Source organism: Scomber japonicus, chromosome 4 (assembly GCF_027409825.1).
Source record: "Scomber japonicus isolate fScoJap1 chromosome 4, fScoJap1.pri, whole genome shotgun sequence".
Classification (NCBI taxonomy): Eukaryota; Metazoa; Chordata; class Actinopteri; order Scombriformes; family Scombridae; genus Scomber; species Scomber japonicus.
The window spans coordinates 30,055,237-30,081,771 of NC_070581.1; the positions used below are offsets into that span (position 1 = coordinate 30,055,237).

The following is a 26,535-nucleotide window of genomic DNA, read 5'->3' on the forward strand; positions in this document are numbered from 1 at the left end:
TGCACAAACAGTTTGGTGTCATTTTAACACAATAACAAGAAAAAGATGTACAACAGTTAAAGCAGGTTTAGTCAGTGATAAAAATAGAGTCTCTTATTTTGCTTCTTTTTTTTTTTTAAACTGGCATAAAAGCGCAACACTGACAAAAATGAGCTTCTTTCATTTATAAACCATCAGAAAGGTGAAACATCCCTCTTTCATTCTTCTTTACTTGAACGTTGGATGGAAAGTCCTGACGTTGGACATTTTTTATCCATTAATAATAATAATAATATAATAATAATAATAATATAATAATAATAATAATAATACAGATGTCAGAAATGAACCTACTACCTTTTCTAAAGCTGAAAACTACACTGCGTTACTGTGATGTACACACTTGTAAACTGACCATTTACCCGCTTCAAACACATATTCAATCTTTTACCAAACACCGGTGACGCTGGTCTCGAGTAGAAAACACTGACAGCAAAGAAAAAAAAGAAAAAGAAAATGAGCACAAAGCCTGAAGAAAAGTTGTTGAACCCTCCTGCTGTCCTCGAGCCAAGGAAGGAAGGGAGGAAGGAAGGAAGAAGGACAGGAGGGAGGAAGAAGGAAGGAAAGGAAGGAAGGGAGGGAGAAAGGAAGGGAGGGAAGGAAGGAAGAAGGAAGGAAAGGAGGGAGGGAGGAAGGAAGAAGTAAGGAAGGAAGGGTGGAAGAAGGAAGGAAGAAAGGAAAGAGAGAGAAGGAGGGAGGAAGGAAGAAGGACAGAAGGGTGGAAGAAGTAAGGAAGAAAGGTAAGAGAGAGAGAGAGAGAGAGAGAGGGAAGGAAGAAGGAAGGAAGGGTGGAAGAAGGAAGAAAGGAAAGAGAGGGAGAAAGGAAGGGAGGAGGGAGGGAGGAAGGAAAGGAAGGAAGAAGGAAGGAAGCAAGGAAGAAGGAAGGAAGGAAGGTAAGAAGAAGGAAGGAAGGCAAGGAGGGAGGAAGGCAAGGAGGGAAGGCAAGGAGGGAGGAAGGAAGGAAGGAAAGGAGGGAAGGAGGAAGGAAAGGAGGAACAGTCAAAACAGACGGGGTCAATTTGACCCAGGAGGCTGAAACGTAGTTTAATATCTGACAGGTTTGTGTATTAAGTTTCATCTTTTGGAATGTAACCTACAAACAAGTTATGATTATTATTATTTTTGTCCTTTGTGACAGGAAACAGGAAATCGTGGAGATCCTTCAACGCCGCCATCGAGCAGGTTTTTAAGAGGAATCAGCGTTTTTCAGGATTTCAGGGTTTAAACAGGAAGTAGCCGGCTGTCATCTCCTCTTGTAGAGTTTGTAATACTGGCAGCTGCTGCTCTCTCCGACATGAATCTTGAAGTAAAAAAAAAAAAAGAGAAGAAGAAGAAGAAGAAGAAGAAATATCCGATTCAAGCTCAGTTCTGTACATTCAAAAGAACCAGTCTGGACCGGTTTGGCTTGAAGAGCAGCAGTGGAGACGGGGTGAAGAGTAGAAAACAGTCACTGCGCTCCGATGTGACTCGGTCTCATCAGTCCTTTGAAGACTCGCAGCTTTCCTGCTCCGCTCAGATCGAAGCTGTAGTCGGTGGTGATGTAAGGCATCTCTCCCTCGAAGCCGGGCTGAAATAAAAAGATACCATCAGTCACAATATGCTCGAGTTTAATAGCAATAAAAAAAAAAAGTTAGTTTAATAAAAAATTGTGTGTGGAACTGCAGATAAATTCAGCTTCTTTTTCTCCCTCGATTACTTCCTGTCCTGCAGCAGCCGTGGTTAAAGAATGAAATTAAAAAAAAGTCGAGGCTTCCTCTTAATACCTGAAGAACTAAAACTAAAACTAAAACTACATAAAAACTGAACTAAAACTAGTAATTTCCTTTAAAATAAAACTAAACTAAAACTAGTCAATTCCTTCAAAATAAAACCAAACTAAAACTAGTCAATTCCTTCAAAATAAAAACTAAACTAAAACTAGTCAATTCCTTCAAAATAAAAACTGAACTAAAACTAGTCAATTCCTTCAAAATAAAAACTAAACTAAAACTAGTCAATTCCTTCAAAATAAAACCAAACTAAAATTAGTCAATTCCTTCAAAATAAAAACTGAACTAAAACTAGTCAATTCCTTCAAAATAAAAACTAAACTAAAACTAGTCAATTCCTTCAAAATAAAACCAAACTAAAACTAGTCAATTCCTTCAAAATAAAACCAAACTAAGACTAGTCAATTCCTTCAAAATAAAACCAAACTAAAACTAGTCAATTCCTTCAAAATAAAACCAAACTAAGACTAGTCAATTCCTTCAAAATAAAACCAAACTAAGACTAGTCAATTCCTTCAAAATAAAACTGAACTAAAACTAGTCAATTCCTTCAAAATAAAACCAAACTAAAACTAGTCAATTCCTTCAAAATAAAACCAAACTAAAACTAGTCAATTCCTTCAAAATAAAAACAAAAACTAGTCAATTCCTTCAAAATAAAACCAAACTAAAACTAGTCGATTCCTTCAAAATAAAACCAAAGTAAAACTAGTCAATTCCTTCAAAATAAAACCAAAGTAAAACTAGTCAATTCCTTCAAAATAAAACCAAAGTAAAACTAGTCAATTCCTTCAAAATAAAACCAAACTAAAACTACTAAATCACTTGATGAACTAACTAAAACTAAACTGAAATAAAAAAGCAAACTGAAAAACTAAAGAAAAATAAAAACTAAAAGAAAATGTAAAAACTATAATAATATTAATAATGTTAGTGTTTAATAATAGAAATGTAGCAGTAACCTGTGTAGTGAGGATGCAGGAAGGCAGCGATATCGCTCCCAGGAGGAGACAGTTGACTTTACGGAGGACGGACGGATCAACGGGCGTCAGCAGTAAGTACAGACCTCGGACCATGTCGATGCCTCGGAGCACACCTGCAACACACAACACGCTGAATTTAACCCTTCTGCTTTGTTTTCACTGTAGGGGGAAACTCACTACATGCTATATATATATTTGTCACCAAAAATCTTCTCAACTTAATATTTTATATCATATGTTGCTTGCTTACTTATTATTTATTGTTCTTTATATTTCAGCTCCCCACTTAGCTGCTGTAATGCTGTAAGTTTCCCCATCGTGGAACTAATAAATTATTTTTAGGTTTTACACGATCAGGATTTTATCATTACAGCCGATCTCATAAATTGCATAAAATGCTAAATATCGGCCGATCCGATATAACCGATCAGGTCAGAAGGAAGGAAGGAAGGAAGGAAGGAAGGAAGGAAATGAGGGAGGGAGGGAAGGAAGGAAGGAAGGAAGGAAGGAAGGAGGGAGGGAAGGAAAGCAGGACAGAAGGAAGGAAGGAAGGAAAGGATAGAAGGACAGAAGGAATGAAGGAAGGAAGGAAGGAGGGAAGGAGGGAAGGAAAGCAGGACAGAAGGAAGGAAGGAAGGAAAGGAAAGAAGGACAGAAGGAATGAAGGAAGGAGGGAAGGAAAGCAGGATAGAAGGAAGGAGGGAAGGAAAGGATAGAAGGAAGGAAGGAGGGAAAGAAAGAAGGAAGGAAGGAAGGAATGATCAGTATCAGTATAAATCCACTTAAATACACTGTAGGTGGATAAAATATTTAATATTTATAATTCTTTTGTGGTTTCACCATTTGACATTTTCAGGAGCATTCAGTCTTACTTTTGGTTGAAAAACGGTGCAAATTTCAACAAAAATACAAAATGTACATTTTAACAAACCTGATGCTGCTTTTAAGACAATTTTTAAAGATATTTTTTGAATTATTCATGTTGCCAACCCTTATTTGTCACTGACGCATTAGTAGTGCCTTTTTCTATCATTTCTGTGCAGATTTATGGGTGTTAGTCCGCACTGTTCTCAGAAAACATAAATTCCCACTGAATCTGAGCTCAAAAAAATATTTGTGTGCTTTTCATTAAGCAAACGTGTCTCCTCGCTTCCCCTCACTCGTGTCTGAGCTCCTCTCGGTGAGGACGTGAGAGACAGATGAGAGGAAAAGACGTGACGACGGAGGAATTCAATTCGTCAAACGGGACGTCATCGTTGCTCTCCGCAGAGTCATTATGAAGAGATGGAAAGTACTCACAACTCAAATGTGAAGAAATCAACTATCAATATTGGAAATGAGTTAGTTTAAACTAGGGTTGCAAAGGGGTGGAAAGTTTCCAGTAAATTTCCGGAAAGTTTCCAGTAAATTTCCATGGGAAGTTAAGCTGGGGAATTTTGGAAATATCCCAAATTGGAAACTTTCCATAGGAATTATGGGAATTTATGGGAATTAAATGGGAATTTATGGCAATTTATGGGAATTGAGTGGTAATTGGTAATTTAGTGGAAAGGTATGATCATTTGATTGATTAATTGGATAAAAAAATTCCACCCTTTCATTAAAAAACAGAACATTATTTAAAGTTGACGATGAAAAAAGGTGCACGAACAATGTCGCTTGATGTCCCTGAGCTGTTGAAGTTATATTAAATTATACAATTATTTATAATTTATTATTCTTAATGGTTTCACACACATGATATCTGGTTGTTTTAGTCAGGATTATGCTAAAATATTATTTTACACAACTATATTTAAGTTCCCTAAGAAGAACATACCTGCAGTTTAGTAAATTCCCGGTTTATTCCCGTTAATTCCCGTGGAAAGTTTCCAAGTTTGAAAATTCCCGGAATTTTGCAACCCTAGTTTAAACTCACTTTGAATTCATATCCAGGTAATTAACACTTTAAACTGTTAATGAATCATTTCTACAGAGTGATAGCTGGAAGGGAAACAGCTGATAATTAAAAGACCAATTAAATCTGTTAATTAGTGAAAGACGAGAACCGACGTAAAAGGAGCAATAAAAGAAGCTGCAGAATATTTTTAAATAAAATATGATTTAGTGATAATAGTTTGTTAAAGTCTGACGTCTTCCTCAGGCTCAGGATGATTTTATAGGAGACTCGCAGCTGTGCAGTGTCATAGTTTCCCAAAAAAAGAGCTAAGACATGCATAAAATGGAAAAGAGGAGAAGAGAAGGATTTTGACTTCTGAGGAACAATAAGAATAATAAGAATGATAATAAAGTTACAAATGTGTTTTTTATGACTGTTTCATGATTCAGTTGGTTTTATTTTATGAATAAATATGAGCAGCTGCGGTTGGTAGGAAAGGAGGGAAAGGAAGAAGGGAAGGGAGGAAGGAAAAGCAGGAAGGGAAGGAAAGGAGGGAGGGAGGGAGGGAGGGAGGGAGGAAGGAAGAAGGAAGGAAAGGAGGGAGGGAGGAAGGAAGGGAGGGAGATGGAGGGAGGGAGGAAAGAAGGAGGGAGGAAGGAAGGAAGGAAGGAAGGAAGGAAGGAAGGAAAGGAAGGAGGGAAGGGAGATGGAGGGAAGGAGGAAGGAAGGAAGGAAGAAAGGAGGGAAGAAGGAAGGAAGGAAAGGAGGGAGGGAGGAAGAAGGAAGGGAGGAAAGAAGGGGGGAAGGAAGGAGGGAAGGAAAGGAGGAAGGAAGGCAGGAAGGAAGGAAGGAAAGGAGGAAGGAAGGCAGGAAGGAAGGAAGGAAAGGAGGGAGAGAGGAAGAAGGACGGGAGGAAAGAAGGGAGGAAGGAAGGAGGGAAGGACAGAAGGAAGGAAAAAAGGGGGATGGAGGAAGGAAGGAAGGAAGGAAGGAAAGGAGGGAGGAAGGAAGGAAGGAAGAAAGGGAGGAAAGAGAGAGGAAGGACAGATGGAGAGAAGGAGGCAGGGAGGAAGGACAGACGGAGGGAAGGAAGGGAGGAAAGAAGGAACAGTTAAAACGGACAGCTGCTGTTGGTGGTTTATCGCTCTAAGCTCTTTCAGGACTCTCCTCTCTCTCTTCTTCGTCTCCTCAAGGAGCGTTTAAGGCTTCTGGTAGATTCTCAGTGACGGTGGTGGGAGAACGATTTCTGGGTCACGACCGGCGGACGGAAGAGCGAGGACGCCGAGGAAGCATAAATTAGCGAAATGAAAAGCATCTTTGTCTCGTGTCTGTGTGCTCAGATTCAGCTGAGTCATGACTAAGAGGCGGAGGAGTGAGATTATTCACACAAAGGGTTAAACGACAAAGAGAAATCACCAATTTTTGACCTAAAAGGAAGGAAGGAAGTAAGGAAAGGAAAGGAAAGGAGGGAAGAAGGAAAGGAAAGGAAAGGAAAGGAGGGAGGAAGGAAGGAAGGAAGGAAGGGAGGAAAGAGAAAGGAAGGAAAGACAGAGAAGGAAGGAAGGAAAGAAGAAAGGGAGGAAGAAGGAAGGAAATGAGGGAGGAATGAAGGAAGCAAGGAAGGAAGGGAAGAAGAAGGAAAGAAAGGAGGGAGGAAGGAAGGAAGGGAGGAAGGAAAGAAAGGAAGGGAGATGGAGGAAGGAAGGAAGAAGGAAGGACGGAAGGAAGGGGGGAAAGAAGAAAGGGAGGAAGGAAAGGACGAAAGGGAGGAAGGAGGGAGGAAGGAAGAAAGGGAGGAAGAAGGAAGGAAAGGAGGGAGGAGGGAGGGAGGTAGGAAAAGAGGAAGGAAGTAAGGAGAGAAGGAAGGGAGGAAGAAAGAAGGAAGGAAGGGAGGAAGGAAAGGAAGGAAGGAAGGGGGAAAGAAGGAAGGAAGGGAGATGGAGGGAGGGAGGGAGGAAAGAAGGAAGGGAGGAAAGGTAGTGAGATGGATAGAGGGAGGAAAAAAGGAAAGGAGTGAAGGAAAGAAGGAAGGGAGGAAAGGGGGATGGAGGAAGGGAGGAAAGGGGGATGGAGGAAGGAAGGAAGGGAGGAAGAAGGAAGGAAAGGAGGGAGGGAGGAAGGAAGGGAGGAAGGAAAGGAAGGAGGGAAGAGAGGAAAGAAGGAACAGTCAAAACAGACGGGGTGAATTAGATGATTGACATAAGAAGGTCGGGCTGACTACGTACCGAAGCCCACACACGGACAGAGGGGCGCCTGGTTCAGCAGCACCGGACCTCCTCTGCTCGTCACTTTCTCTCCCAGACAGCAGAGTCCCACCAGGCTGCAGTTGGCGGCGTAAAACATGTGACTGGGAACAACCTCGCAGTGGATCACACCCAACGCCACGGCCGTGTGCGGCACCTACGGGTCCAGAGAGACGCTCGTTAGGTTCAACAAGACGAATAATGTGGAGGAAACATTTTAAACCTACTGAATGAGTCAGTAGAAGGAAGGAAGGGGGGGAGGGAGGAGGAAAGGGAGGAAAGGAAGGAAGGAAGGAAAGGAAGGAAGGAAAAGAAGGACGGAAAAGAAGGAGGGAGGAAAGAAAGAACGGAGAAGGAAGGAAGGAAAGGAGTAAGGAGTGAGGGAGGGGGGAGGTAGGAGGGCAGAAGGAAGGAAGGAAAAGGAGGGAAGGAAGAAAAAAAAGGAGGGAAGGGAAGGAAGGAAGGAAAAGGAGGAGGGAAGGGAGGAAAGGAAGGAAGAAAGGAAAGGAGGGAGGGAGGGAGGGAGGAAGGAAGGAAGGAAAGGAGGTAGGAAGGAAGGGAGGAAGAAGGAAAGGAAGGAAGGAAGGACGGAGGAAAGAAGGAAGGAAGGAAGGTAGGAGGGTAGGAGGCAAGGAGGAAGGGTTAGGGTTAGGGTTAGGGGAAGGAAGGAGGGAGAAAGGAAAAGATGGAAGGGAGGAAGGTAGGGGGGAGGAAAGAAGGAAGGAAGGAAGGAGGAAGGAAGGAAGGAAGGAAGGGAGGAAGGAAGGAAGGAAAGAAGGAACAGTCAAAACAAATGAGTCAATTTGACTCGGGAGGACAACACAAAGGTTAATAATAATAATACTACTAATATAAAACAGAACTCGGTCTCTTATCAGGAACCCAGCTGCAGCTTCATGCTCGGTGTACCTGGTACGGAGTGAGGCAGTTCAGAGGTCTGACGGGTCCGGGGTCGGGAGACTGCAGCTGGCTCAGGTAGGCCAGCAGTGACAGCTCTCTGTGCTCGTTAGTGCGCTGGTGCTTCCTGTCAAAAACACCCACAGAGATAACATTTAGAATAACTCAATAAATCCAGTTTTAAAGTCTGTAAAGGAAGAATAAATATGTGTTCTGAGTTTGACATACCACAGAAAAGTGTGTTGTTAACCACCCTGCCAAATTTGAATGATTTAAAAAAAAAAAATCGCCAAATATATGAAATTAGGCTTCAAAGTTGTGTAAAAATCAGCCTCTTTCTCTGCTCCCAAACGCTGTGGGCGTGGCCACCGAGTCTGCTGAAGCCCCGCCCCCTACCAAGTGTCACCTGTCAATCAAAGTCACCACCTCTACCAGAAACATGGACGCTATGTCTGAGAGCTTTCTGCTGTTAACTCAGCTGCTAGCTCGGTGGCTAACTCAGTGGCTAACTCGGCAGCTAACTCAGCTAACTGGCTAACTGTAGACTGTAGTAGTAGTATTAGTGTGCGCTGAATGTATTTATACCTCTACAGCAGCAGGGGCGGGTTTATGCCAATCAAACGCAGCTAGCTTGGCGGCTAACTCTGCGGCTAACTCAGCTAACTGGCTAACTGTAGACTGTAGTAGTAGTAGTAGTGTGTGCTGAATGTATTTATACCTCTACAGCAGCAGGGGCGGGTTTATGCTAATCACTAAATCCTGAACACAGAAATGTTGAAACACAGTTTGTGAAGCCACAATTCAAATCTAAATGGTTGAAATGCTTTTTACACCTTTTTTAGAAATACATTTATGACCTATTTAATGTGTTTAGAAGAAAATGTCTGAATTCACTTTACACGGTCTTTAAACTCAGCGAACTTACGCCGTTCCCTGCCGCCCGACTCCTTGAAAATCTGAGTCAACGATGAGGTGAACGTAGCTTCTGGGGGGGCTGTGGCTCTCCGTGAACTCGTCCAGAGCCGTCTGAGCGGGCGGATGCGTCTGGCAGCCGTGTGCCGTCCTGAGAAACTCTGGAGTTAAGGCGGCACACTGCGTCGACCCGGTATGACCGAGCTGGACCACATGCGAGACCGGGAAGAAGCGGATCATGTCGACAAGCAGCTGGAATCCAAATCCTGTTAAACGGGAAAAGAAAAGCACAATAAGACACTTTTTTTTAACACTTTAACTTCACAGTACATTTCACAGAGAGGGATCGTCAGCTGACCTTTGACCCAGCCCATTGTGTTGATAATGACGGGGGTCTCTCTGCTCAGGGAGCGTCGACGCCACAGGGACTTAAGGCACTCCAGGTAGCGGTCTAAGTCCGACTCGCATGACGATTGGCCGTAGTAGATCATGTGTTCTGGTGCTCGCTGATGTGTGAAAGGAGGACCTGAAAAATATATAAAATGGTATAAAATGAAGACACACATTGATACTTTATTTAATTATTAATACTTTAGTACCAACTAGAATAATAAACTATACTAATAATGTAACTGTGTTGAAAGTAGCATTTTAAGATTGTCTCTCTTATACAAACAGTACAGAAAAACCCCCAATTATAATGATTAAATAATACTAATAATGTAACACATGAATGCAATTAAGGCGTGAAAAAATTATTTTAAAAAATGAGGATGTTAATGTGAAATGTGAAAATAAATATATGAGTAACTTAAAAACGAAAAACGAAAAAAAAGGTCAAGAATAAATAATATGTGTGAAATGTGACGTGAAGTAACAGGAGGGTGAAACGTACCGAGGAGCGGCTCTCTGACAGTCGACAGAGACAAACAACCAGCCGGGGTGAACTCCGTCTGACCGAGATCTCCTTCCAAATAATCTATACTGGTAGTACTGCAGAGAGACAGAGAGAGAGAGAGAGAGAGAGACAGAGAGAGACAGAGAGAGAGAGAAAGAGAGACGGAGAGAGAGAGAGAGAGACGGAGAGAGAGACAGAGAGAGAAAGAGAGAGAGACAGAGAGAGAGAGAGAGAGAGAAAGAGAGACAGAGAGAGAGAGAGAGGGAGAGAAAGAGAGAGGCAGAGAGAGAGAGAGAGAGAGATGGAGAGAGAGAGAGAGACAGAGAGAGAGACAGAGAGGGAAAGAGAGAGAGTGAGAGAAAGAGAGAGAGACAGAGAGGGAAAGAGAGAGAGTGAGAGAAAGAGAGAGAGAGAGAGAGAGAGAGAGAGAGAGAGAGAGAGAGAGAGAGACATACAGAGAGAGGGGGGGAGAGGGAGAGAGGGAGAGAGAGAGAGAGAGAGAGAGAGATGAGAAGGAGGAATATTACCAATTAAAAAAGTTGCAATTAAAGTCGACCAACTAATTGAGTAATCGGCTAATAGTTGCAGCTCTAATCACACTAATAATAAAATAATAAATCTGTTTCTAACTAATAACCACAAATGAAAACAGTCTGGTTTGTTAATCTTTGTTGAACTTACTGATTTAGTAAAGTATTGACGAGGAAGCGGATGTACGTTGACTTGCCGACGTTCTTACTCCCACAGACGAGGATCACTGCACAGCCGTCCATGTCGCCTAGGCAACAGAAACACATCAGATCATTTACAGCAGCAGCAGCGTGGACAGATGTGTGTTTATGATCATTTATCAGTGTTGGACACAGTGAGTGAACTGTCTCATATTTATAATTTACTCATCAATTTCGTACATGGGTCAGTGACAAATAAAGCTTGGCTACATGAGCAATTCAAAAATATCTTTAAAAATTGTCTTAACCCTCGTATTGTCCTCCCAGGTCAAATTGACCCCGTCTGTTTTGACTGTTTCTTTCTCTTTCTTTATTCCTTCCTTCCCTTCCTCCCTCCTTCTTTCCTCCCTTTCCTTCCTTCATTCCTCCCTCCCTCCCTTCCTTCCTTTGCTTCCTCCCTCCTTTCCTCCCTTCCTTCGTTCCTTCCTTTCCTCCTTCTTTCCTTCCTTCCTCCTCCCTCCTTTCCTTCCTCCCTCCTTTCCTTCCTTCCTCCCTCTCCTTCCTTCCTTGACTCGAGGACAACAGGAGGGTTAAAAGCAGCATCAGGTTTGTTAAAATGCACATTTTGTATTTTTGTTATTTGCATCATTTTTAACCAAAAGTAAAACTGAATGCTCCTGAAAATGTCAAATGGTGTAACCACAAAAGAATTATAAATATTAAATACTTTATCCCCCTACAGTGTATTTAAGAGGACTTATACTAATAATTACTTCTGATCTCCATGGTTACCAAGATTAAATGTAATATTTAGAACAATAGTATTCCATTAGCTTTATTTAATACAAAAGTTATAATGTAAGATCATGCCAAACTAGTTGATATGGTGTTTTATTGAGAATTTGGTTACACCACTTAGACATTTTTGCCATAATCCTCTAATATATTCTCTCAAAATGGATTAAAAGCAGATATTTGATGCTGGGTCCCAGAAAAAAGAAGTTATTTATACTTTTATTTTCTAATTATAACCCCTTTAAATTTGACTAAACCTCATAGATACTGAAGCATGAAATTACACGACGTTAAACTGGGACTAATTTATTCCTTCAGTGTTCAAAGTGTTACAGAAGTGCCACCAATCTTACCCCTGCAGGCGCTGACCACCGTGTTCAGAGACTCTCTGTAGCTGCCGGACATTTTCAGACCCTCGATGGTCTTAGCGAGAGGAATCATCCCCAAACCGTTGAGAGGAGTGTCGAGAACAGCTGACAGGAGTTCACTCTGTATATAAAAAAAACACAAGGGGAATAAATTGATTTCCAGCTCTATTCCTAATTAAATGTGGTTGAACGTCTTGTGATTCGGAGGATATAATGTCAATATATATATTTTGTCCGAGTACCATCGGAGGGCTGAACAGTTCGCTGAGGTCTGCGAAGCTCGACAGAAACCGAGTCAGAGGCGTCTCCATCGGCTCCAGCAGGATGATCGATGAGTGTGATGTCACCTTTTTTAGCAGCTTCTTCCGCGACGCTGCAGAGAGCACATTTATAAAAACACAGAAGAATAAATTCCCACATAATAAAACGCTTGTTAGCAGCTCAGGATCGTCTAAAAAGAGGAGGGGGGGTTTTACATGATGTAAGATATTTGGGGAGGATGCTGGAAGCCTCCGTTTTGTCGTCTCTGGTGTCGTCGGGGCTTTCCAGCGCTCTGATGGTCAGCGGACAGTGTGACGCTGGGGAGAAGAGCGGATACGACTGCTGGCCCTCTTCGATGGTGAAACCCATCACCTCCACTCGGCCGTACAAGCACGTCAGGAAACACTTTCCTCGGAAACACAGCGTCTAAAAAAGGAGAGAAACATAAATACTCAGTCAGATATTAACCCTTAAACTGGCAGCGTGCACCAGGAGATTGGAAATGAAGCTTGTGGTTGGCTTATACTTTGATAGAAATGATAAAAATCAGTTTAGAAGCTAGTATGTGTGATATTAAAGTCTGTGTAAAGTAAGTAGGTAGTTTATGTATTTCCATCCTGTTTTGCCTTCACTTCTTTTTTGCAGCTGACCAAATAAATGAAAGAAAGAGAGTATTTTGAAATGTTCGTGGTGAGTTCAGGGACCCAGACACACAGTACGATTTGTCGGTTCTTGCTTTTTCTGCACTGAAACTTGGTTTTTACTCAAATTGTTTTTATTTGTTCTGTTTTATAAACGCAATTATGTCAAGATTTGTAACTTTGCAACTTTTAAAAGTGCTATAGAACTAAGGCTTATTAATATTATTATTATTATTATATGACCTCTTTATGACCTCTCGACTCTCCTGTATGTCATGATGTGTCTCTGATGCTGATTTTCTCCAAACTTGTATTTTAATAAATCAATGTTAACCTTTCGAATTTGCTCCGTGACCGCAAGTTTAAGTTCAAGACTTCAGTTCATCAACAGAAAATGAATTGGCAGCTAATCTATCAGTTCAGTAACTTTACAGGTAAAAGAAAAAAGCAAATATATAAACTGGTTCCAGCTTTGAAAACAAGAATAATGTCTGATTTTTTTCTGGGGTTTTTTGTAGACTATGAAAATAAACTGAATATCTTTGCTGGTTTTGGACGTCAGATGACTTTCTTTTAACAATTTACTGACATTTTATTGCCCAATCAATTATTATGGAAGCAGTTATTCAGCCTGAGTCAGACTGATTCTTTACCAAAAACGGCCTGAAGCTTAATTTTTTTCACGATCCCAGCCTATATTTAAAAAAAAACAACAAAAGAAAAACAAAAAACCTCTGCTTCAGTTCAAGCTTTCAGTTTTTTCTCCATCAGCTGATCATCAGAAAATGAATTGGCAGCAAATCTGGTAAGCGATTCATCGGTTCAGCAACTTTAAAAGTAAAAAATGAGCTAAAATAAACTGGCTCCAGCTTTGCAATGTCTGATTGTTTCTTTTTTTTTTTATTGGGCTATGAAAATAAACTGAAATATTTGCTGGTTTTGGATGTCAGATGACCACCAATGTGCCTTTTTCTTTTAACAATTTACTGACATTTTATTGCCCAATCAATTATTATAGAAGCAGTTATTCAGTCTGACTTTTAATTCTTGCCAAATCGACTGATTCTTTGCCAAAAACGACCTGAAGCTTTATTTTTCTCTCAGATTCTGCACTCTTGCATACCTGATCCTTCTGCATGACCAGCACTGCGTGATTTTGGCGGTCGTTCCTCTGTGCACAGTGATGCAGCGCCTCTCCCTCCAGTCTACCTGGCAGGACGCTCTCCGTGCCAGCCGGGGGCTCGACTCCGTTCCCCTGGATGGACAGAGAGTACTCCTTCCAGTCCTGAGAGTCATCTGACTCATCGTCCATTGTGAACGCAGAGCTCCCGTTCGCCTGCGTGTGAGGTTTCTTCGCTACGGACTGAGGAGTGCTCTTCTTGGAGTCGGCCACAGACTTCACTTTAGTCTTAAGTCTCTTGACGCTGGGCTTTTTCTTCACGGACGCCTGGTGCTCTTTAGCCATCTTGGCCATGACGGGGCTGGAGTTGAGCTCGGAGGGGTTGATGGGAGGTCTGGAGCGTCTGCCTCTCACATCCTTCCACTTCTGAGATTTAGTTTGGCCTTTTACCTGCGTGGGTTTGCTCACCTTCATGTTTCTGTAATCAACACTGATTCCTGCAGGTGATGATGGGAAATAAAAAAGGGGGGGGGGGTCTGCAAAGAGAGAGAGGAGAGAAAATTAGTATCTGAAAGGACAGGTGTGCTCTGTGGTGAACAAATAGCAATTAAACATTTAATATTAATATTTATGTTTGTTTATTGTTTTTTTTTTCTTTCCTCTCCCATTAATCATCTCACCTCACATTTATCTGCTGGCCCTTTGGAGGGGCCCCACCCCTAGGTTGGGAACCACTGGACTAAACTAGCTAACTGTATATAAAGTAGTATAAACTAGCTAACTGTAGATAAAGTAGTGTAAACTAGCTAACTGTATATAAAGTAGTGTAAACTAGCTAACTGTATATAAAGTAGTATAAACTAGCTAACTGTATATAAAGTAGTATAAACTAGCTAACTGTATATAAAGTAGTATAAACTAGCTAACTGTATATAAAGTAGTATAAACTAGCTAACTGTATATAAAGTAGTGTAAACTAGCTAACTGTATATAAAGTAGTATAAACTAGCTAACTGTATATAAAGTAGTGTAAACTAGCTAACTGTATATAAAGTAGTATAAACTAGCTAACTGTATATAAAGTAGTATAAACTAGCTCCACCTCCAGCAGCTACAACAGTAACATGCTGCTCTAACACTGATGCTTCACTATTAATAATCTTAATGATGTCATATATAATAATATATCACTACTTTTACTGTAATACTGCATACTACATCACTATAATACTGCAGTACTTTTACTGTAATACTGCATACTACATCACTATAATACTGCAGTACTTTTACTGTAATACTGCATACTACATCACTATAATACTATAGTACTTTTAGTGTAATACTGCATACTACATCACTATAATACTGCAGTACTTTTACTGTAATACTGCATACTACATCACTCATAATACTGCAGTACTTTTACTGTAATACTGCATACTACATCACTCATAATACTGCAGTACTTTTACTGTAATACTGCATACTACATCACTCATAATGCTAATTTTTTCATGCAGGATTTAATTAATTAATACCTTTAAAGTAACATATCTGAATACTTCTTCCACCAGTGATTTATCCCCAAATACTTTCATAAATGATTATTCATTTTGACTCTTTTTTTTAAGTTGAAAATGTCCAAACCTCTGGTTTCAGCTTTTTAAATGAAATATTATCCATATATCTTTGTATTTATGGACAAAACAACATATGTGAAGACGTCACATTGGACTGTGGGGAGCAGTGATTAAATTGTTTAACCAGTTTCTGACACTGTCTCGCACAAACAACAAAACACCAAACTAATGATAATTAAAATAATAGTTAATTGTAGCTTAATTTAACCAACTCGTTTAGCAATTAAAGGCTAAGCTAACCAAGCTAAGGAGGTTATATCTCTATCATACTTAAGTTTCTCCACATATAAAGCAGACTAATAAAATCATGATCACAGTCAAATATGTATAAAAAGCTGCAACACAACAAAACGACATGAAATTAAAACATTAATGAAGCAATAAGATAACAAAGCTAGCTGCTATAGCTCCTGTTGTTGCCTTCAGGAGGAGAAAACTAACCCAACAACCTGTGAAAAGAAACAAAACAAACAATGCACCACTTTAAGAGATCATTATCTATCTTGTATCTAAGCGGACAACGTTTTAAAACTTACTAAAGTGGATTCAGGCAGCTGTCCAGATGTTAATACAGCAGAGCTAACATGCTAACGTGCTAACATGTGTGAACCACAAACAAGCTGGACGACTAAAGTCTAACCCGGAGTGTCATGTTAGTCATAATACTAAATAATTATACTTCTAAGATAAGTTATTTTAAAATATACAATCCAGCAACTAAAACTAGACACACATTATGTTTTTGATTTGGTTTACTTGTTTAGTTAATGTTGTGTTTATTGGTGTTTTAATTCGCGCATAACACACACAAAAAAAACCTTTCCCGGAGTTCGTCTCACATAAGAAACGTCACATCCTCTTCCTCCTGCAGGGTTTTTTTTTAGGGGCCTGCATAGAAAGAAGTGAAAACAAGCCGTACTGCAGCTAAGGGCTTTTGACATTTTGCTTAATAACCTATCTTCATTTTTTAGCTACAAACAAAGGTGCAGCTTTTACAGTAGAAAAGAGAGTAATAAATGTTGTGAGTTTTTGATTTTCCGTCCTGCAGATGTGAGAGTGTGAACGCCGCTGCTGCGTTAAGGGAGCGTCTTTAAAAAGATGTGCGAGGAAATAAACGTCGAGCTGCGGCGGTAGCCAGGGGTCTGCACTCATTTTCAGTCTCCACAGAAGAATATAAAGTGTTAAGTACTCAAGACTTTATTTATAAATTACAATAAATTGTTTAATTATTGCGTAAGCTATTACTGACACACGTGACCTATTTTCTCTTAAAAGTGACTTAATTTGATGTGATTTCTATCAAGCTCTCCTAAATATTAAGTATTAATCATCCTAATAATTAATATTCTTTTGACTGACTAATCAATTAACCGATTAATCATTCCAGCTCTTAATTATTTAATTATATGATCACAGGAGATGTATGTTGTTGCTCTACACAGAAATTTTAGTCTCTTATAATATTGCACCTTACACTTGGAATAATCTGCAAAAAGGCCTTAAAATTATATTATTTATCACCACTGCAGCTGTTCAAATACCTTTATCTCAGACCTTGTTTTAATTGATTGCAAATGTTTTTAACTTAACTGCATCTTATCTGTTTACTTGTATTTATTCATTGCTTTATTTTTCCTAATATTTTCTTTTCTTTATTTATTTTATTGTATTTTATTGTATTTTAATATCGTTTTGCGGCTTTGCGTGTTGTTGATGTTGTTTCTCGACACCATTGTAATTCCTCCTCAATAGTCTTTAGAGGTAAAATAAAGGTTAATATATAATATATACACTTAAGTTAAAAGAAAAATATTCAATAATAATGTACATATACAGGTCAGACTTGTTGTAAACTGAGCTGTTTTATATATAATTTGGTTCAGATTGTATCAAACTCTCCTAAATATTCAGCAACTATTAAAAGTCCTAATAATAATATAAAAAACATTTTCAGCTTTATATTGTTGTTCATTCAAGGAGCTTAATGTTGCACATACATACTTTTGACTGTACTGTGTATAAAATATAAGTAAGATACGCACATCGCACACAGCAGACTATTATGTAGAGGCAAGTAGGGGCGGAAATATTAGAGCTGCAATGAATGATTATTATTTTCATTATCTGCCAATTACTATTTATAAAATGTCAGATAATAGTGAAAAATGCCAGTTCTAATTTTCCACAGCCAAAAGATGACGTCTTCAAATGTCTTGTTTTGTCCGACCAGCTGTCCCAAACCCCAAAATATTAAATTCACAACAATATAAAACACAGAAAAGAGGCAAATCTTTACATTTAAGAAGCTGAAACCATCAAATGTTTGGCAATGTTTTAAAAAGATTGATTATCAGAGTAGTTGCTGATTAAAATTGTATTGATTGACTAATTGTTTAAGCTCCAAAATATATGTCTACAGTATATACTCATATCTAATCAGCAATGGATAATAACATGAATGTACGGGTTGCAACTTGTTTAAAAAATTGTGCAGTGTGCAAGGGACTCTGCAAATATAGTTTGGTTGATGTATAAAATATTTTAACTTAATATTCATAGTTTCCCTGTGTCTCATGTATCTGCAGTCAGTGAAGCTGGAGAGATGCCTGCAGCAGAGAGCGACCATGCACAGCGTGTCCTGTCCTCCCTGAACCAGCAGAGGGCAGTAGGGAGGTTTTGTGATGCAGTGTTGAATGTGGGAGGCGGTGTGGTCTACCTGGCCCACCGCAACATCCTCGCCTGTTTCAGTGAGCTGTTCCAACAGTCCAACATGCCCGCTGCACCGTGCATGGAGTTCTGCCTGCAGGAATGCCCCAACGATGGCCTCGAGCTGCTCCTGAACTTCGTCTACACCGGAGAGCTGAAGCTGAATCCTGAAAACTTGGAGAAGGTGCAGCATGCAGCGTCCAGCCTGTGTGTGCCAGAAGCTTTGGCTCTCTGTGAGCGCTTCAAGGAAACCTCTGTGGCTGCTGCTCCTTTGAAGCGTAAAAGAGGCAGACCTAGAAAGTCCAAATCAGACACAATCCCCAGTTGTTCAGTCACAGATCAGACCTGGCTCTCAGTCAAGAAACAGGAGTCCATCATTGATTCTGCCACACATAATTTTAGCACGGCTGCCACTACTACTGCTACTGCTACGACCTCTGCAACCACAACCACTCGCTCCGGCCGAGTGGTCAAAGGCCCCAGACGACTGGTGACTGATGAGACCCCCGACACTGATGTTACAGCTACTGAAAAAGCCAACAAGAAGGCGCCGCTTATTCCTGCAGAGAAAGAACGCAGTGATGATGTTGTGGAGAATCAAAACCCAGATCAGCCAACAGAGGTAGAAAACATGAACACATGCATGGAAAAGTATTACAGTGATTGTGCAAGTGCATTTTAAAGATGAATATGCTGGTTATTACTCCACTTGTGTTATTTGCAGATAAACGAGTTGCAGATTGACATAAACGACAAAGGTGTTAGCCGGGTGATTGAGGAAGCAGACGAGGATGATGACGGGGGCTTTGAGGGCATCACTGAAGACTCAGATGAGGAGTATGTCCCTGTTAATGAACCCTCCTCTTTAGCTCCGTCCACATCAACAGCACGGAGGCGAAAGTCGCAGATTAAATCGGACAAAAACGGAAACGGTGAGGTGACGGAAGAAGACTCCAAGAAGGACTCTGTGCAGTGCCCCATCTGTCACAAATCCTTCAAGAGCAAATACTACCTCAAAGTCCACAACAGGTTTGCAGACTTAACATTTTTCCTTTAAATTACTGCTGTTGAAAGAATATCCTTTAATCTTATTTGTGTTTTCCGTAGGCGGCATACAGGGGAGAGACCCTTCGGTTGCCTTAAATGTGGAAAGAGGTACTTCAGAAAGGAGAATCTTTTGATACATGAGTTCAGAAACTGTGCAACAGCACAGGTGAGTAAGACAGAACAAGTGTAGACCAAAGACCAGTTAACTTTAAATAAGGTTTTATGAAGTGTTACATGAGTATTTCTGCTGTGATATAATTCCAGATATACCCCTGCCCGACATGTTCCTCAACATTTAATGGAAAAGAAGAGCTCCGTGTGCACATTATCTCCCACACAGGAGACATGCCCTACAAGGTAGAGCCAGCACCAAACAGACACAGATAACAATCATATCAAATCCAAAATGAAGGTTTAAAAATGTCTTCACTAACATGGCGTCGTTGTTTTTCAGTGTTCAACATGTACTGAGCAATTTATGTACAAGAAAAACTTGACATTTCACATGATGAAGATCCACGGTCATCCCAAACCACACGCAGTACGTTTTATATATACACTGTATTTCAATAAGAATGTGACTTGTAAAACCTTTGGGCTGTCTCACACAAAAGTTAGTTATTGGGAGAGAAATGTGGTAAAATCTTTGCTCGTCAATCCAACATCCTGAGTCAGATATTTAGGAGACCGTGACATGAAATGATGCAGAAAATTGGCACTTACCAAATGCATTTTTGTAAGTGCTATTTTTCCGCATCATTTCAATCCTAAACCAGCTTTCAATAAAGTTAAGAGACAAACCAAAGCAAAATATACTCGCTCTATGATTCATCATGCAGTCTTCACTCACAAGATTGCAAGATTTTATCAGATCCATCTCATACAGTGTGACATGCAATAAACATACACACCTTTAGTTTCACATGGTTGCCTTTGTGTTTTCATTAACCCTCCTGTTGTCCTCGAGTCAAGGAAGGAAGAGAGGAAGAAGGAAGGAAAGAAGGAAGGAAGGAAGGAAGGAAAGAAGGAAGGGAGGGAGGCAGAAGGAAGGAAGGGAGGAAGAATGAAGGAAAGGAGGAAGGGAGGGAGGAATGAAGGAAGGAAAGGAAGAAGGAAGGGAGGGAGGAAGAAGGAAGGAAAGGAGGAAAGGAAGGGAGGAAAGGAAAGAAGGAGGGAGGGAAGGAAAGAAGGAGGGAGGGATGGAGTAAGTACAGGCGGAAGGAAGGAAGGAAGGAGGGAAGGAACAGTCAAAACAGACGTGGTCAATTTGACCCGGGAGGATGACAGGAAGGTTAAAAGTCAATCTTGTATCTAAGATATAATCCTGCGTCTTCACTTCACAAGACATTTCCTATTTTTAGTGTTCACAGTGCCCCAAAACCTTCTTAACTCGGACAGAGCTGCGAGTGCACGAAGCGGCCAAACATCGAGGTGAAAAACCATTTGTGTGTGAGGAGTGTGGCCATCGAGCGTCCAGTCGAAACGGCCTGCAGATGCACATCAAAGCCATACACAGGTAATGGATATGTTAAAGCACTGCCATAATCAGACGAGACAGACTTGTACCTTAAATGTTGGGGGGATCCATTTTCTTAAAAAAATTATGATAACATTTGTCTTTTTGTTTGAATGTTTTTACAGAAACGAGCGTCCTTTTGTGTGTAATTTATGTGGCCATGCATTCTCCCAGAAGAACAACCTAAACATGCATTTGCGTGTACACAGCGGTGAGAGGCCATACCAGTGTCACCTCTGTGGAAAAACCTTCAGGACACAAGGTAACAACCATCCTACCGAATTCAATCCAACAGAGGAATCCAAACACACAGTATTGAGCTCTCGAACACTACTTCATTGTATTATTAATCTGTGTGGGGTTCTTTCTTCTTTTTTTTTAATGCCAGCCAGTCTAGATAAACACCATCGGACACACACAGGTGAGCGTCCCTTCGGCTGTGACGTGTGTGAGCAGCGCTTCACAGAGAAAGGCGCTCTTGTCCGCCACAAGGCCAGCAAACACGAGGAAGGCCGTCCTCACTGTTGTCACATATGTAACAAAACCTTTAAAGGTACGATATACACAATATGATCTTTGTTATCATGTTTTGTGGTGTGGATAAAAGGCAAATGTTAGATGAATTAGCCTCTCTTAATATGATTGTCTTTGTGGTTTTCATCAGCGAGGGAGCAACTTCGTGTCCATCTGCGTCGTCATAAAGGCATGAGGAAGTTTGAGTGCATTGACTGCGGCTACAAGTTCACTCGACAGGTACGCTCACTAAGGCTGCAATTAACAGCTGTTTTCATTATTGATTCATCTGTCGTCTCTGTAAAATATATTGACAGTATATAAAAATGGACGACGGGTGTCCACTTTACTGCCACTTTGCAAAAATGAAGCCAAAATATCTCCTTTTATGGGAGCGGCCTTCTTGCTTGTGTGACATAATTTGGAGCCAGAGTCAGGCGGTTTGAGAGCGACTGTCACAGCTGTCAATCATGACATCACAGTACCTTTTTTATATTGTCAAATAACTAAATTAAAAATAATACACTTATTTGAAAAGTGAGCACCAAGAACTGCAAGAACTACCTAAATTTTGAATGATTTTGTCTCATCTGCTAACATGGAGGGGCTGGGATTTATGACCCATTTATGAGGAGGGGGGGACACTCTATTTAGGTATGCATTTATGTTATATTGTAATTGTAATTGGTTGTATTTATTTTAACATGGAACCCAGGAAGAGTACCTGTTGCCTGGGTAACAGCTAATGGGGATCCAAATAAACTAAACTAAACTAAACCTGTACTGCAGCAAGCCACCAGGGGGCGATTGAGATGTTTTGGCTTCATGTTTGGGGAGCTGACATGACGTCCATATGTATATACAGTCAATGGTAAAATGTTGTAACACTGATTATAGAGTGAATACCAGGGTAGATACGAGGGGGGGACACAAAAAATCCCAAAGGCCATTGATAGCACAGGAGTAGGAGGTACTGCAGTTATCAGATTTGACACTAGGCGGTGCCTGTCTACAGCTGTGGGGAAACTAAAATTGGAAATGTTTTGACTTCAGTTTTGGGGAGCTGTCATGACGTCCATATTTACATGAAGTCAATGGTAAAATATCTAAAAACGCATGTATTTCCAGAAGTTCCAGGTCATATAATTAAATTGTTTGTTTAGTAGAAGATAAACAGGAGCCTGAGTCATTTGTTAGATGGATTCAACACATTGCAAAACAAATTCTGCCATTTGGTGGTTCCCCGTTGGAATAAATCAAGCCTACTGAGAGGAATCTTGGCGTTTGGTTTTGTAGTAATTACTAGTTTTAAAAAAATCGAAACTAGTAAAGTGTTGAGCAGCACCACCACAAAGCTTATGCAATCATGTTTTTATCATCTCAGGAATGTTTCAAAAATACAATCTATTTTAACTTTGAAAGACAAAGAGACCATTTTACGCCTTGACGACTGCAAGAAAAACCCTTTTTACCTACTGTGACCAATAATCTGTTGATTGACTCCAGACTGACAGTTCAGTTGCCAAGCTTCTTTGTCCAGAGTCTGTTTTAGCTGCTTCACACCAGCTTCCAGTATGTTTCAGAAATGATTTAAGGTCTTCCTGATTACTTTTATGACTGTTGATTTTCTGATATTATTTCTGACCTCTTAGTACCACATGAGCCTGTTCATAGTTTGAGATCCTCGAGTCTTAAATCTGTTCTGAAGGGCCGAACACACACATCAGAGAAGCATTCCTGATTTTACTTCAATTTTTTATTTTCTTTAAACTTTTTGGGATTTTGTTTTCAATTTATTTTTCTTTTATTTAGTTTTCTTCTTTCTTACATGACTAGCATTGGTTTAATATGTTTGTTTTTTATCATGAAATCGAATTATTTTATAATTTTAATTCGCTGGCTGGTGTGAAGGTGGGTTTTGAAAACTTCCCTACAAATTAAGATCATTATTATTGTTATTTAGAGTACAAAACACAGGTTTATAGATACATTTAAGTGGTTTTTTTAAAAAACTATAACTGATGCGAACCTTTTTTTTGTCAGATTTTGCTGGAAACATGATTGGAAGACATATAGAATACTAAGGCTGCAACTAATGACTGTCTTTATTACAGATTAATGTGATAATGTGTGATTTCTTTGTTAATCTACTAATTGTTTGTTATAAAACATCGGCAAAGAGTGAAATATTTCAATCACAGTTTCCTAAAGTCTGTGATGATGTCGTGAAATGTCGTTTTGTCTCTGAGCATATTTAGATATTTAGTGTCTGTATGAAAATGTGACATTGCAGATGAAGTCTTTGTACCACACTGCTTTGTCACTCTGCTACACCCCAGATGGGATTCGAACCCACAATCCCTGGCTTAGGAGGCCAGTGCCTTATCCATTAGGCCACTGGGGCTTCTGTCACCATGATGGAGCCAACGATTGTTCAGTGGTATTCACAGTGTCATCCTTTTTCAGTCATTATTCTAGGGACAGGGATGAAGGGATGAAGGGATGGTCGCCTTTGTGTGAACTGATGTTGTTCATTGTGTCCAATACTGCTCACTAAATTGTTTGGTTTATAAAACGTCCCAAAAAAAGAGAAAAAATTCACGATGGTTTCCAAAAGCCCACAAGGAGTCTTCTTCAAATGTCTGACCAAAAAGTCCAAAACTCAAATATATTCAGTTTACGATTACAAAAGACAGAGAATAGCAGCAAAACCTCAAAAACTGACAAGATGAAAATAGGGGAAGTTTGACATGTTTGGTAAAAAAAACCTACTTGATTCATCGATAATTGTTTTGTTGCCTGAATGAATGCTAATTACATTTTACCCCCTCAGCTGATGACACTTACATCTATATACTCTTTCTCTTCCAGGCACACCTGCGACGTCACATTCAAATCCACAAACGCACCGAGAACTACAACCCCCGGCAGAGGAAACTGAGGAACCTGATCGTGCAGGATGTGGAAGGAAGTGAAAACGAAGCTACTAAAACTGTGGAGGCCTCGCTGATCGCAGACGAGACGGGTTATGTCCAACACGCCGCCACCGCCACTGCCACCGTCCAGCAATCCACAAACCCAGAACCTGAATCTGCGCCAGCCCTCAATTCTAGTTGCATAGTGAGAGTGGTGATCGGGGCGAGTGATGCAGCGATGGAGGACGTGGTGTCCAATCAGAATCTGGGACACATCCAGGCGGTTCATGGTTTCTCTGTGCCAGCCGTCTTGCAGCAAACACAGCTGGTTTCGGAGGCGTACGAGTCCACGGTGGATATGGAAGGAATCGTTGGGAATATATCAGAGAGTAAGACCTGAGACTGTGTGAAACCAGCTCGAGAGTTACTGTGAAAGACATTTTCTACATGAAAAAGCACTTAAGTCTACTGTGAGGGATGGTGACGCACCGCTGGAAATATTTGGCTTTACAGATCCCGAGACAGAAGAAACTGCAATAAAGTCGACTACTGTTGAGTTTCCACATGTCGGAGAACAGAAGTGAATAGTTTTCATGCTTTTGGTAGTTAATATACAATATATGAACTGCATGTGTGTGAAATGTGCTTGAATGTTTAATTTTGGCTTGTTTTGAAGCCCTCCTCCTCTATCAATGTGCCTACTGCAGCTGGAAAATGAGTAATAAAAAAGGACTTTTTGGTCAGTTTCGTTACTGAAGGTTTTCAAAGTGGATGTTTGTTTATCTGAACTTAAGTAGGGACACTGATTATAGAGTGAATACCAAGGTAGATACGAAAGGAGTGGAAGCAAAAATTCTCAGAGGCCATCGATAGTACAGGAGTAGGGGGTGCTGTAGTTATCAGATTTGACACCAGGTGGTGTCTGTCTACAGCTGAGTGAAACTAAAACTGGAAATGTTTCCAGGAATGAGAGAAGTGCTGGAATAACAGAGGACTTTGAAGGGGATTAGAAAAGTACTACTGAAAGATTTATAATGACAGGTTTTTCTTTTAATCAATTTCAGGAATTTTTGGGTCCCTGCTTGTCTATGTTGTCCTGGTTAAAGGGTTTGAGTTTCTCACCACTAGAGGCATAGTAGAGCAATGTTTTAACAAGTGGTTATATGGTTGGTGATTTACATTGATACAAGTGTAACAATGCTCCTGAAAAGTCAATGAAAAATACAACTATAGGCTGTAAAATATTCTAATAATTACACGCAGGGCTGAAAAAGGGGGTCACACCATTTACTGAAAGCTAAAAAGGTTCACATACTTTTACCTCACACAAATATATAAAATTAGATAATTTTCCTTTATAAATAAATGAGTTCCCTTTATCTAGTTTTAGTACTTCTGTGAAAGTCTGGTCACATTTTACGTCATATTTTTGCAGAAATGGAGGAAACTGTGAAGGGTTCACAAACTTTAAAGCAACACTGTACATTTTATCTGACATTATAACAGTATAGATAACAGAAAATAACTAAATGTCCCCGTTACAGATATCCGAATGTCCTTATTTGGAATTAAAACACTACACAGGTTTATAATTTTTTTGGTAAAATATACAGCTTTATAGGTCAACACATTGGCTTACTCTCACTATTTATAAAATAAAATAAAAAACTTGATGCATTTCTTTTCTTTTCACACTCTGCAGCATCTACCGTCCAACGTTTACAAGAAATATCTGTTAGCATTAGCGACTTGCTAACCGCTCGTCGGCTGTGACTCAGCAGAATAAACTCAGACCTGCCTGCAGTTTAATTTATGCTAACCACACTATAAAACATCATACAAACACAGTACATAAGCTTAAGAATATACTGTATTTACAAAACAGATTCAACATCACAAAACTTGTATGAAAACTAAGAAAACGTTAACTTTACCGTAAAAACACTCAGAAACAACGTTCTCATTAAAGCAAAAAAAAAAAAAAGTTTCTTAACATACATAATTGAGATTGTTTTGCACTTCCAGTTGTGACTGCCGACCCATTTCCAACATAGCGTCACCGCTTTTGTTGCAACTGATAAGCAGGAACATTTGACGCAACCACAGCACAAATATATCTATAAATAGAAATGAAAAAAAAACCAACTGTAAAACATCCATAAATACAAATTTAAAAGAAAATCCTTCATGCACATTAATCTGGTGGTTATAAAGGCAGATCTTCGTCCTGTTTATAAGGGTCAGGAGATGCTAATTATCACAAGCAATAGTGTATCAACCCGGTACAGGTTCACATCACATGCAACCATCCTGAAATCCTGCACACTTCTCAGCACACCTGGAGTTTCAGTTAAGCCGTCTGATCTGTGATTAGTGTTTGAATAAATTGTGATTGTCGACAAGTTTTTAGGAATGTAAACAGATTATTGCTGTTTCTTACCAGATGTTTGGCTTTCAAATTTAAAATTTACCGTGTGTTTGTAGTAAATATTAAAAACAGAAATGTCCATACAAAGAAACACAGAGCTCCACTGGAGACTGTTTGATCCGCTGCGTGGGAGAGTCTCATAGGAAGGTTTAGTGAAGCAGCTGTGAGCTTTATCAAAGGGTGGAGGACTTAACCAGACAAGCAGCTGTTAAATGAATCAGTTAGTCCTCATTCTTCAAGTCTTTTCTCTTATAAACATTAACACAAACTGAGATCACTTGTGATGGCATATAT

The 26,535-nt window shown here is 40.0% G+C and overlaps 2 protein-coding genes and 1 non-coding gene across 3 annotated transcripts; 1 reads left to right on the forward strand and 2 right to left on the reverse strand.

Moving 5' to 3' along the window:
* Positions 1–1,479: 1,479 nt before the first annotated feature.
* Positions 1,480–14,003, reverse strand: nol9 (nucleolar protein 9). The gene is made up of 12 exons (XM_053317691.1): positions 13,480–14,003; positions 11,931–12,141; positions 11,697–11,827; positions 11,440–11,575; positions 10,302–10,398; positions 9,618–9,715; positions 9,081–9,248; positions 8,736–8,988; positions 7,823–7,937; positions 6,896–7,070; positions 2,771–2,904; positions 1,480–1,606 (listed from the first exon to the last, which is right to left on the reverse strand). Exons 1-12 carry the CDS (start codon positions 13,948–13,950, stop codon positions 1,487–1,489), a joined length of 2,109 nt encoding a protein of 702 aa, XP_053173666.1. The 5' UTR covers positions 13,951–14,003; the 3' UTR covers positions 1,480–1,486.
* A 2,015-nt stretch (positions 14,004–16,018) lies between these two features.
* zbtb48 (zinc finger and BTB domain containing 48) lies at positions 16,019–24,537 on the forward strand. Its single transcript, XM_053317662.1, has 11 exons — positions 16,019–16,296; positions 17,702–18,444; positions 18,547–18,851; positions 18,930–19,035; positions 19,134–19,226; positions 19,324–19,410; positions 20,231–20,385; positions 20,511–20,647; positions 20,774–20,938; positions 21,050–21,138; positions 23,770–24,537. Exons 2-11 carry the CDS (start codon positions 17,719–17,721, stop codon positions 24,211–24,213), a joined length of 2,307 nt encoding a protein of 768 aa, XP_053173637.1. The 5' UTR covers positions 16,019–16,296; positions 17,702–17,718; the 3' UTR covers positions 24,214–24,537.
* On the reverse strand, positions 23,230–23,302 carry trnar-ccu (transfer RNA arginine (anticodon CCU)). Its single transcript has one exon. It is a non-coding gene; the product is annotated as a tRNA-Arg (tRNA).
* Positions 24,538–26,535: the final 1,998 nt, after the last annotated feature.

What these genes read in the sequence shown, in the direction of transcription:
- nol9 (XM_053317691.1), bottom strand. Translation starts at nt 13,950, where the DNA reads ATGAAGGTGAGCAAACCCACGCAGGTAAAAGGCCAAACTAAATCTCAG. An exon ending in TGGTCATGCAGAAGGATCAG is followed by an intron (nt 12,142 to 13,479) that starts GTATGCAAGAGT and finishes CTCCTTTTTTAG; the next exon opens with ACGCTGTGTTTCCGAGGAAA. An exon ending in GGTGGTCAGCGCCTGCAGGG is followed by an intron (nt 10,399 to 11,439) that starts GTAAGATTGGTG and finishes TCTGTTGCCTAG; the next exon opens with GCGACATGGACGGCTGTGCA.
- zbtb48 (XM_053317662.1), top strand. Translation starts at nt 17,719, where the DNA reads ATGCCTGCAGCAGAGAGCGACCATGCACAGCGTGTCCTGTCCTCCCTG. An exon ending in TACCTCAAAGTCCACAACAG is followed by an intron (nt 18,852 to 18,929) that starts GTTTGCAGACTT and finishes TGTTTTCCGTAG; the next exon opens with GCGGCATACAGGGGAGAGAC. An exon ending in GCTACAAGTTCACTCGACAG is followed by an intron (nt 21,139 to 23,769) that starts GTACGCTCACTA and finishes TTTCTCTTCCAG; the next exon opens with GCACACCTGCGACGTCACAT.